Below are 12,509 nucleotides of genomic sequence, written 5' to 3' on the forward strand. Positions count from 1 at the left end.
GGTGCCCTACAAAGGCGGAAATGCTACTCTCAGAAGCCATGGGTTATTAAACTAAAATCCTAATGTGAGGTGGAGGATACCTCCGTATGAGTTATTATTCAAAGAAGTCCAGAAGCCCCCAAATACTATAGACCATTACCATTTTTTTGAGTTTCTCACTATAGAAAGATGGTAAAACCTTATTGCTGAAGACATCACACACTTTTGTTGCAGTGACCAGGGAACTTCCTTCCTGCTAGCTAGCTTCCCTAGTGCTGGAAGGTTTTATGTAGGCTGCTCAGGGGAGAAGACTGACCAGTGGTCTTTCCCAGAGCTGTGTCTAGTGACTATAGTATCAGAGTACCAGGCAAGATACGGAATAGGAGTAGGACTGTTCCGGGGTAACAACTGCTCTCTGATTGAATTTGAGGCATGCTTCACAAGAGGAATTTCATGCCTGGTACTGAAAATCTTGTCAAAAGTCTACGGCTGAGGAGGCCATAGGCCCAAAGACAGAACCCACTATTGTTGTTTTACTAAATGGTCATATTGTTAAAATGCTCTCCACCTTGATCAGGAAGCTTCCTTTTGCACTCAATAATGATTAGTTAAGAGATCCATAACTGGTCAAATGCTGAGAGTAAGTGACCCAGCCCTAAATAAGATGTTCATATCATCGCCTCTGATGTCCAGGTAACATCATGGAATAGGAGGCAGAAAGAATGCAAAAGTTGAAAATTTGAAGAAATCCTATGAAACAATGCTTTCTGCATATGGCATGGCTTTTGTATTCATGAACTCACAGCAGCTGTGACAGCATGCACAAGACCTGCACGAGATGAAGTCAACCAAAATCCCAGCACGAATGGGGAAAGAACCCATGAGATCCCACTCTTTTTATCAAAGAGTTAGTTGATGGCTTCTGTGGGGGGAAGGGAATGTCATCTTTATTTGGAAGATATAGTCACTAGTAGGCTGCCCATGCTCCAGTGAATGGGCCACACCCATTTGCATGTGGGAAGCACTAATTGGATTTGGAGCATTATAAAGAACAAAAGAAGAGGATATGAAGTTGGAAGAGAGATGCATTGAAGAGGTATATGAGGCTTGGATGAAGGATGAGAGATGGATATGATCAAAATACATTGTATAAATGTGTGAAATTTTCAAAGAATAAATAAAATACCACATTAAAAACAAAAAAAATATGAAGAGAAAAACTAACTTGTTCATAATCTTCCCCAAAGTACCAATTGTTAAATAAGCCACATCTTTATAGCAGAAGAAAGCTGGAATTAGGGAAGTAAACTCCCAGTTATTAAACATCTACTGTTATAGGCATTGATAGTTAGTGACTCACATAATCTTAATGTAATCCTATGAAGTAGAAATCATTGTTTTTATTTTACAGAAATAGATAATGAGGTCCAGAGAGAAGGAATATCTTTCTTTGTCACACAGCTAGGATGGCTAAATCACATTTCAGACCAGTTAGAGCCTTACCTCACGCCTACATGAGCTGATGTCTTTCCTTGCTGATAGGCTTTCTCATAGATTTTCTTTGCCTGGTGTTTTTCCTTGATTTCTGCAACATAGACTTTATTGTCGATGGTCCTGATGGGGCAGAAAGAAAGAAGGGGTAAAGAGACAGAGAAAGAAAATAGACGGTCAAAAACATAGATACAAATAAGAGGAATAAGAAAAGACAAAACTGTCATTAAACTCAAGACTGAGTGGGAAGAATGAATGTGAACAAGAGAGGGAGAGGGAAATATTCTTCTAAAATCTATTGGTCCACTGGGGAAAGAGAGACCACACAACATATTTAGATGTGTTGGAGTTTTGTGTTTCTCCAAGTATTGAATCATGCTTGCCTTTTAACACACAATAATATTTTTAGTTGTAACACAGATGAACATTTTTATTATAATTCTACATTTGCTGCAACATAAAGCTAAGCATGGTGGTGCAAACCTATAATCCCAGTACTCAGGAAACTGAGGCAGTGGAATCACAAATTCTGGGTTATATAGTGAATTCCAGGACAAGCTATGCAACTTAGTGAGATTCCATCTCAAGTTTCATACACACACACACACACACACACACACACACACACACACACACTATTTACTCCAACAACTCACAGGCACTGCTGCTTAGGTTATGAACAACCTAAAAGTGTGTCTTTTTAAAGAAAACACATTAGGTAAATAATGTGAGTGGTGTAAGTGGTTAAAATTGTCGGTGACACAGGTCCTAAAGGACTTGAGCTGACTCTGACCTGAACGGCCTCTCCCTAAGGACTGGTGTTCATAGTACCATAATGCAGCCTACAAACTTCCAAAGTAGGGAAGCAACCAATAGTCCTACCCACCTATGACTACTGTGAACCACAACAATGACCACTATGACACAATAACCCTAACAGTGCAGTAGTGCCATACACACCTTGGTGTTAACTAACAGCTCTCTAATTGGACTTAAGATCTTCTTAACCAGAGAGAAATCATGCCTGATACTAGAAACCTAGCCAACTACCAGGGCTAATGATCATGGATTTTGGAGGAGAATCTTCAACTGCCACTTTACTAAACCAGCAGAATCCCTAACTATGTTCTAACTATTTATTCTTATACTCACATATGTGTAGTTCTAATTATTAACCAAGGAAACTTCTCCTTGTAACAAACAGAGCTCATTACAGAAAATGACAACCGATGAAAATGCAGAGTTGTGCAGTCCACTCCCATCTAGTACATCTATAACACGACACCTGCACCTAAAGCTCAGGACCATGGCAGAAGAGGAGATGGAAAGATTGTAAGAGCCAGAGGAACGTGAAGTTTGTCATAAGATTTTGTCTCCTAGAATGCCAGAGAAGCTACACCCATGAAGTCTCAACAATATGCTTGCCTAAATATGACCTCAACGAGGAAGACATCAATAGATATTTTAACACGGAAGAAAAGGTCATGAGGCCTCAACCCTATACAAAGAAATACAGGCAACTAAGGGATGCTGAAAGTGGAAGAGAGAAAGGGCCATTTCACTGTACAACTCTTAGTTTGTCCTTTATTAATGAGTGAAGCCGGGGCAGGAATTCAAGAAGGGCAGGAGCCTGGAGGCAGGAGCTGATGCAGAGGCCATGGAGGGTGCTGCTCACTGGCTTGCTCCTCATGGCTTGTTCAGTCTGCTTTCTTATAGAACCCAGGACTACCGGCCCAGGGCTGGCACCACCCACAATGTGCAGGCTCCACTCCCATCAATCACTAATTGAGAAAACGCTCTTATGGACTTGCCTGTAGGCCAATCTTATGAAGGCATTTTATCAGTTGAGCTGTCTCTTCCCAGGTGACTGTAGCTTGAATCAAGTTGACAAAAAACAATCACCACAAGGACCCCTTGTCAACATTACACACAATTACATCACTATTAGACTGTAATATTTCTTTCTTATTTATCTCCCAAGATCTCATGTTAATATCATAATATAAAGCAGAACAACTTTAAGTCTCACATTCTTTAAAACATTCAAAGACTTTAAAAAGTTAGCCTCTTTAAGATATCTAAAGTCTCTACAAATCCAAAGCCCCTAACTATGAGCTCTTGTAAATTTTTTTTTTAAAAAGTTACATATTTCTTATCCCAAGAGGGAAGAACTAGGCACAGCTACAATCAAAGCAAAACCAGACTCCAACAGTGTAAAAAAAATCCAGCGCCGGGGATTTACTCACAATCTCCTGAGCTCCAGAGTGCTTGGGCAGCTCCTCCTCACCAGCTCTGCCATCGATGGTACCCACAGCTGGTCTCTTAGGCTCAGGTCAGCTGCACACTACACTTGCTACTGTCTTTGCTTGTCGTGCCATGGTCCTGGCACCTGCAAGCTGGGGCTGCACTGCAACTGAGGTTTCATCTTTGTCAATGGTCTCTCCTGGCTCGCACAGTGCTGAGCCTTAGCTGTTCTCCATGACTCGTCCACAGTCTCAAAAACGGCATTATGCAGGAGACTCTTACACATAACAAAGTTCAGCAATCAGCTTGAGATGCAGCCTTGGCATTCCTGGACCCCAGTTTCTGCAAGCTAACCCCAAGGAAACACTTCTCACAAGATTTCTCCTCAATGATGCTGGTCTTTTGTTAATCACAGCTGATTTTTCAGCCCCAGCTAACCAAAATACAAAGACTCTTAATTTAAAATACAGGAACAGCTTGATAAAGTCTTTGCTTCCCTAGGAAACTTAACGGTCCAGGTCTGTATCACCTATATTGCTTTCAGGATTATTCTCATCCCCACTTCCACAGGACAGCCCATCTGATCACTCAACAGCTTTTCCAGTTCAAAGTTTCAAAATCTTCCACAGTCCTCCCCAAAACAATGTGGCCAGGTCTGTCACCAATACCCCATTGCTGTCCTAGTTTGTCTTTAGATTTTGTGATGAATACCATGACCAAAAGCAACCTGGGAATAATAAGGGTTTATTTCACCTTAAAGTTCACGATGCGCCATGAAGGGAAGCCAGGACAGGAACACAAGGCAGAAGCTCCTATGGCAGGAGCTGATACAGAGGTCATGAAGGGTAGCTGCTTACTGGGTTGCTCTGCATGACTTGCTCAGCCTGCTTCCTTATACAACCCAGGACCACCAGCCCAGGGGTGGGACCATCCACAGAGGGCTGGGTCCTTCTAAATCAATCATGAATCAAGAAAAGGAACCACATATTACCTGATAGGCAAATCTGATGGAGACATTTTCTCAGTTGAGGTTCCCTCTTCCCAGATGAGTCTAGCTTATGTCAAGTTGACAAAAAAGCTAATCATCACACCTACCAACTGGTCTTCCTTTTTAAACCCTTGCTCTTTATTCATTGCTCTCATAGCAGTAGAAATATCTATTAATCTTTTGTTTATTTGAGACAGGGTCTTACTACATACTACTGTTTGGCCTGAACTCACTGTGTAGACCAGGCTGGCCTAGAGCAACAGAAATTTACCTGCATCTGCATCTGAGATTTAACGCATTCACCATGATGCCTGGCATATCGCATTAATCTTAAATCAAGGCACTTTATCTTTTATTTATTTATTTATTTATTTATTAAAAATTTCCACCTGCTCCCTGCCTCCCTTTTCCCTCCCCCTGCCCACCTCCCCCTTCCTCTCTAGTCCTAAGAGCAGTCAGGGTTCCCTGCCCCGTGGGAAGTCCAAGATCCTCCCCCTCCATCCAGATCTATAAAGGTGAGCATCCAAACAAACCAGATTCCCACAAAGTCAGTCCATACAGTAGAATCAAAACCCAGTGCCATTGTCCTTGGCTTCTCAGTCAGCCTTCATTGCCAGCCACATTCAGAGGGCACTTTATCTTCACTGCCCAAATTCTCTGTAGCTTCCATCTCAACTGAGAATAGAAGCAAAACTCTTCACTAGGCACTTTGCATTCTACACATAATACTGACTATTACCTCTTCAACCCCATGACTTCCTACTCTTTCGACCACTCATCCTGCACTAGTCACGCTGTTTCTTTTCCTTCCTTCCCTCCCTCCCTCCCTTCCTCCCTCCCTCCCTCCCTCCCTCCCTCCCTCCTTTCCTCCCTCCCTCCCTTCCTTCCTCCCTCCCTCCCTCCCTTCCTTCCTCCCTCCCTCCCTTCCTTCCTCTTTTTTCTTTCTTTCTTTCTTTCTTTCTTTCTTTCTTTCTTTCTTTCTTTCTTTCTTCTCCTTCCTTCCTTCCTTTTATTCTTTCCTCTCCTCTCTCTCTTCCTCTCTCCATCTTTCCTCTTCTCCTCCCCCCCTCTTTTGGCAAAGCTTGGCATGGAACTTAGGTTCTTGCACATGGTATGTAGGTTCTATGTGAACAAACTATGTTGTCATATTTTTGAGACAGTGCTTCACTATGTAGTTTAGGCTAGCCTTGAACTCACTATGTAGCATGATCTTCTTGCCTTTTTTCCTTCATTTTTGGTTTTTTTTTGTTTTAACAGGGCTAACTCTGCAGCTCAAAAGGCCTTGAACTTAATATTCTTGCCCCTGTCTCTTGATAATTTTAAAATTTAAAATTATTTTTAACTTATACTTAAAAGTATATAAGATGTGGCCAGGAGATAGCTTAGTTAATAAAACGTTTACCTTGTAAGTACAAAGACTCGAGTAAAATCCCAAAACCCATGCTAAAATAGACAGGGAATGTATAATGGGGCATTCTAGGACTACCAACATTGGGGAGATAGAGCGAAGTAGACTCTTGGGGTTCATTGGCTAATCAGGCTAGCTTACTGGCGGGTTCCAGGTGAGTGAGAGAGCTTGTTCAACAAAAATGTTAGATGGTGCCTGAGAGACACCTTAAGTTAACCTCTGGACTTCATAGCATATGCAAATATGCATATAAACTCATATTCATACATAGAAACCCATAAAAGTTGTATGTACTAAGGAGTATTTATTGTTTGATATCCATATCATACATGTATGCCTTGTTTAAATCAGAGTAACCACGCATTTCCTCAAACATTTATCACTTCTGCTCAAACTTTCAAAATCCTCTTTTGACCCTTTGAAGGATAGTGCACAATGATCACCTACACTGTGCAACAGTGTCTTAGAGCTGTGGTCCTTATCTAAGAGTGATCAGATTTCCCCACCTCTCCCAACCCCTTACCCCTACCAGTCTTGAGAAATCATCATCCCACCCTCAAATTCTAAGAAATTAGCCATTCTGATTCCACCTGTGCATGACAGCAGGAGCATTGGCCTTCCGGGCCTGACATACTTCACTTACCATAAAGGTCTCCCCTCCTGTCCACTTGGCAGGGTTTGAGAGTTTGAAAAAAATTATATTTATTATTTTATTTTATGTGCATAGATGTTTTGCCTGCATATATAACTGTACACTATGTACATACTTGGTACTTGTAGAGACCAAGGAGGGTGTTGAATCTCCTGGAATTAGAGTTACAGGTTGTTGTGTTTGGCCATGTGGGTACTTGCAATTTGGATCCAGGACTTCTGGGAGAGCAGACGGTGATCTTAGCTGCCACGTCATCCTCCGAAATTTGAGGAGGGTGTTTTGTTGTTGTTTTTGAGACAGAGTTTTGCTCTACCTTAGGCTGGCCTTGAACTCTCAATCCTTCTGCCTCAGTTTTCCAAAATGCTGGTATTATAGGCATGAACAACTGTACCCAGCTCAAAACCATATTAAAAACAAACCAACAAACAAATGACAAAAAAACCCAAAACAAAAGACAAACAACTGTTTTGGAACAGGGTTTTGGTATGCAGACCAAGCTGGTTTGAGCTCCCAATATTCTATCCACAGCCTTTCTTATGCTGGGATTAGAGGCACGAACCACCACGCCTAGCCCGTTTATGTTGTCACAAGTAACAGGACTTCACTTCTTTTTATGGTGCATTTAGGTATCCACTCATGAATTAGACCCTTAGGTTGTCTGTATTCTTACTTAGCTGTTGTGTATAGTGTCCCTTGCTCTTTCTTTGAACTCGTTCAGCACACTGTTGTCTTAGAGCCTCTGTAATTATTCTTCCTTTTGCTTAGAACGTCGTTCCTCTTCCAGATCTTTGTAAGTCTGCACACCACTGTCTTCAGGTCTCTGCTCAATGTCACTTAGTCTTTGACCACTCTAGACTGGTACCTCTACTCAGTCTCTGTCTCCTTTGCTCTACTTGCTACTTTTCTTTTCTGGAAGCCCTTCTCCTAGACAAATGGATGCATATTAGTTTCGGGTCTTGTCTTTTCTAGGAGACTACGAGCTCCTTGAGGGCAAAGAAACGTCTGCTTGGTTTACTGCTAATGCCTGGCATGCAGTACTCACTCCATCCCTTTCTAATGAGCGTCCCAGAATGACAGTAAGAAAAGTCCCCGTGGGTCTCATGGACTAGTGGATCAAAGAGAAGGGAGCTAGAGAAAGAAGGTTAGAGGATCCAGGGCTTTGAACTCAAGACTCAAAGGGTTCATATTGCAGCAAGGAGGAATGTGAAGTATTGGATAAATCTCAAGCTGGGAAGAAAGGGATGGGGTCAGAGCTACCTTTGAGCCGTGAGAATTCGATGTCCTGGAGAACATTAATATACCTCTGTGGGAGGCAAGAACAGCTGTCTCCATTTCTCAAGTGGAGTAACTAGGGCACAGATAGTCGCAGCTTCCAGGAATGCTAAGGGCAGATATGCCGCTGGCAGAAGAGGCTACTTAGGCAAGGAGTGTTTCAAGGCAGCTGAAACAGTATTGCTGAGGCTGGGCTAGTGTGGGGGTGGACATAGCTGGCTGGGCCTCAAGGTCTCCTGGGGGCTGGGGTGGTAGGGTGGAGCGACTCTGGCAGTAGCACACTGGGGCCTCTGTGTGTGTGCTGCCTCCAGCCAGCATACTTTCCACAGAGTCTGCCCAGGAACATTTCTCCAGCCTGCTTTGCTAAACTTTTTAAAAAATCCTTTCGGTGTTTTTTTTTTTTTTCTATCGAAACGAACCCCCATTCTGCCTGTTGCTGGGTCTTTACATTAGCTGACTGCCAACCTCTCAGGTCGGCCCCCACACTTGCTATCACGTCTAGGGTTTGTTTGCTTGTTTGGGGGACCACTTTTATTCTTGTATTTGGTTCATTTGCTCCTCTACTTGCAGCAATCTTGGTTGCTTCAAGTCTTACCCACTTGGAAGTCCTGTTGCAGGGAAGTGTCCCCCCCACTATCTCTCTTCTTCTTCTTCTTCTTCTTCTTCTTCTTCTTCTTCTTCTTCTTCTTCTTCTTCTTCTTCTTCTTCTTCTTCTTCTTCTTCTTCTTCTTCTTCTTCTTCTTCTTCTTCTTCTTCTTCTTCTTCTTCTTCTTCTTCTTCTTCTTCTTCTTCTTCTTTTCTTCTTCCTCCTCCTCCTCCTCTTCCTCCTCCTCCTCCTCCTCCTCCTCCTCCTCCTCCTCCTTCTTCTTCTTCTTCCCTATACTGACTTCACACCAATCACCTCTTCCAACCTAGCCACCCTCCAATGTGCAGCCTGGAGGTTCTTGATGGCAGGACATGGGCTTAGGGCTGTAAAGAATGTTTATAGCACACGAGCCTGCTCCAAGTCATGGGGCGAGAGTGACCAAGCAAGGGCAGAAATTCTGTTTGACTTGAACTTGATCTACCAACGCTGAGAGTGGCTCCACTCAAAGACAGAAGTCCTCTTTCATTTTGTCCTTTTGAAGCAGACTCGCTTGTAACTAGGGCTGGCACTGAACTTGAGCACACTATACATAGCTGCGCATGATAACCTTGAACTTCTGATATTCCTGCTTCACTTCCTGAGTGCTTGTATGACAGATGTGTGCCACCATGGCAGTTTTACCTGGTGATGGGAACTGAATCCAAGGTTTTGGTATACTATGACAACATCTACATCCTAGCTACACCCCAAATCCAGAAGCCTTTTCATAACTCACACTATGATACATGTGGGTTAATGCAACCCCACAAAGCTTTCCTCTTCCCTCATTCTTCATCTCACACCATCTAATAAAACAAAACAGAAAAAGGCAATTGCCAATCATGCTCCCATCATGAAGAGGCTGTTGCTTTCTCCAATCATCTCTCAAGGTCCACTGTCAAGTTCTCCTTCCACGTTCTAGCACAGGACTCTCTTCAACCTCCCAGCTTCTTGGCTGCCTCTTCCAGCTTAGCCTTGTATCACTATGCTCACTCCTTGCTTACCACATTGCCACGTCTCTTCACTAAAGGGCCCAATTATCTCTAACATGGACTATATAGGTCCCTGGGATGCTGGGGACAAATGAAAGGGAATGGGGGAATATTAACAGTTTATTTCTAGAGCTTCCCATTATTCTTTGATGACTTACATGTACATTCCTCACAACATGCATTTGTTCTATAGTATATTTAATCTGTGTGTGTCCCATGGACTTGGTTTCACAGTGGAGCCCCCGAGAGCCGAGTCTATGCCTACCTCTCAACTCTCATTTCTGACCTCTCTTCTACCCTCTGCCTATCGCCTGCACTTCAGTGACATAGAGGTACATGCACTTTCTCCTCATCTGGGAACTTTTGTATCTTAATTCTATTGCCTTAATTTTTCAGGCTTACTTCTATAGTGCTTGGCTAGTGACCATCTCATGATTGAAGTTCAGTTTAAGTGTCATTTATCCGAGGTTTTCTTCCATTGATGGGAGTTCAGAACTTATCCTTGTCTCCTGCTGGACCTTGGAGTCCCCACCATTTTGCATTCAGATTTCTATTTCCTCCTAGGGTATTTTATTTAAATCAGCTAACTCATTTTTTTGTGTTCCCCATTAGACAGTAGGACTGAGAGCAGGAACTGTGTGTAGTTCATCTTTCCATCATAGCCGGAACCATGTCAGTCATGCCCTCAGTATCAGGAAAAGGTTTTTTAAAGCTATTTTTATCAAGTATTTATCATATGCCAGGCACTTATGTTAGCATAGATCCCCCATGTCTTAACTTATTTAATCCTTGCAAGTGGTTTCTAATTTTATCTGCATTTTACAGATGTGTAAAGTAAGACTCAAAGTTAGGTAGCTTGTCCTGAGTTCCACAGCAGGCAGAGGAAGAAATCAAAATCAAGGAGTCTGATTTTAAAATGTATCCTCTTAACTGCTCTGCACTAGTGAAGTAGAAAGCAGGCTGAATGAATGTATGAACAAAGGAATGAAGCAGTTAGTTTGGAAGCGGACTTACATTGTGAAATTGGAGATAAAGGCGATGCGAGGTAGATCCAGGTCAAAGGTGGCTTCATGGGCTTCATCATGTGGATTGAAGAGAACAGAGGTGACCAGAGTGTGTGCATAACGAGACACCACCGTGGAACGTATGGAATAGGCCGTCATCAACAACTGAGAGAGAATGCAAGAGAGGCGGGTTAGAGAGAGTTCTTTATTGGCCAAGATGGCCAGGTACTTGAGAGCTCAAGGTTCCTGGACTGGTTTTAGGGTGGAGGAGGAGAAACTGAGGTACCTTGAGGAAAAGTGAGCTGTCATGCATGGACCTGTCTGAGACTGCCAGTAAGTGAGTCTCAGAACTAAAGGTTCCCAGAAGGTCCCAAATCAAAGCACCTCTGGACAAGCACTTCTCTGATTTCAGGTCTTGCTAAATATGGGTTCTAACTTAGCAACCCTGGGACAGGAAGAGGCTCATGTCCTCCTTGCTTTCAAATTCCCTGGAAGCCCCCACTGCTGAGGCTACTGTTGGTTCATGGATTTCACTTTTAGATGAACAGAACATCTTAGCAAAGCTTTAGACTCTAACAGAATAGATGTATTCACCAGGCCCTACATTATTACAAGGCAATGTGATAAATATTTAGCTTTTTATGATTTCAGCTGTAAAGATTAAGCCTGCTAAGTACAGTAATATACTGCAATCATGGTAAGTGTTCAGCACCCAAGATCCTATTTAATCCTCACGGTCTGAGGAGTTAAGTTCTAGTATCTCCCACATCTCGCAGACATGTTAACTGAGGCTCAGACACTGAGGTCACCGAGCAGTGAGATAATTATCTTCTTCCCTATCTTCCCTGAAGTTATGATCCCTCCGTCCACCCACACATCACGTCCGTCTTGTCTGTTCTGAGCGCGGGGAAGTGGGTCAGAGAGGTAATCTGGAATCAGTTGGGCGAGGCTCAATCTCTGGCTCCGCTGCTTCCTATGTCTTGGGCCCTGAGCCTGTGTTTCCTCCTCTCTCTAATGGGGATAAGAGAGTGTGGCTCATGGGGATGCCGTGAAGACTCACTGCAACAACCAAGCCTCCTGGCACATCACCTGCACTGCACTTAGCAATCAGTATCTCTTTTCTCTGGCCCTAGCTTCTCAAGCCTGCAGAAACAGACTGCGAAACTTCGGCTCCTCCCACCACCCTAAGGAGCTACCTTTCTCACACACTCCAGAACGCTGTCGTCTCATTCTAGAACTGACCTTGCTGGTTGGCGAGGCAGAGCCATGGGGTCCCTGGTGTGTTAGGTCTAGGAGAATGGTCAGCAAAACACTGGCACGGCCGAGGCACCTCCATTCAGACATGGTGCCACTTCTGGCCTGGGCCTGCTGTTCTCATCCAGAATGTCTGATCCCCAAGGCCTTCCTCTTTTAAATCTGCAGGTAGCCTTCTCTTGAGAGGGAGGGATCATGCTGAAGGGTGGGGAAGTCTCTGAATGTGGCATTGAGGCCTACACAAACCAGGATTGTCCAAGAGCTTAGGCTGGCATCTTGCCTGGAGAAGGGCCAGCTTGGTGCCTCCTTTTTCCCCTTCATCCAGCTGTAAGATGAATGGAAACTAAGCATACCAGAGTGCTGGGTCTGTCTGTTTGCTATGTTGGCTCAGGGTGGGGTTTTTCTTTCCTATAAACATCCACTGGAGCTCAATAACTGGAGCCAGAGAAAGGTCACTGAGCACTGATCATCTTAAAAAGGTAGCAGCCTTTAAAGAGGGTTGGAGAGGCAAGTACCCGGCGTTGGTCTTTTCTGTTGCTCACTTTAGTCTTGACACAGGAGGGACTATAACGGTGTAGGGGTTCCAGACATGCGATTTCC

The 12,509-nt window shown here is 43.5% G+C and overlaps 1 protein-coding gene across 1 annotated transcript in view; it reads right to left on the minus strand.

Moving 5' to 3' along the window:
- Itih6 (inter-alpha-trypsin inhibitor heavy chain family member 6) overlaps positions 1–12,509 on the minus strand; it is a 31,678-nt gene extending 19,169 nt beyond the window's left edge. The window contains exons 1-3 of the mRNA XM_087902893.1: positions 11,898–12,509; positions 10,666–10,820; positions 1,483–1,593 (exon numbers count right to left, since the gene is read on the minus strand). Coding sequence (XP_087759019.1) covers positions 1,483–1,593; positions 10,666–10,820; positions 11,898–11,999 — 368 coding nt within the window. The 5' untranslated portion in view covers positions 12,000–12,509. The remainder of the gene's footprint in view (positions 1–1,482; positions 1,594–10,665; positions 10,821–11,897) is intronic.

This window comes from Myodes glareolus, chromosome X (genome assembly GCF_982192425.1).
Source record: "Myodes glareolus chromosome X, mMyoGla1.1, whole genome shotgun sequence".
Classification (NCBI taxonomy): domain Eukaryota; kingdom Metazoa; phylum Chordata; class Mammalia; order Rodentia; family Cricetidae; genus Myodes; species Myodes glareolus.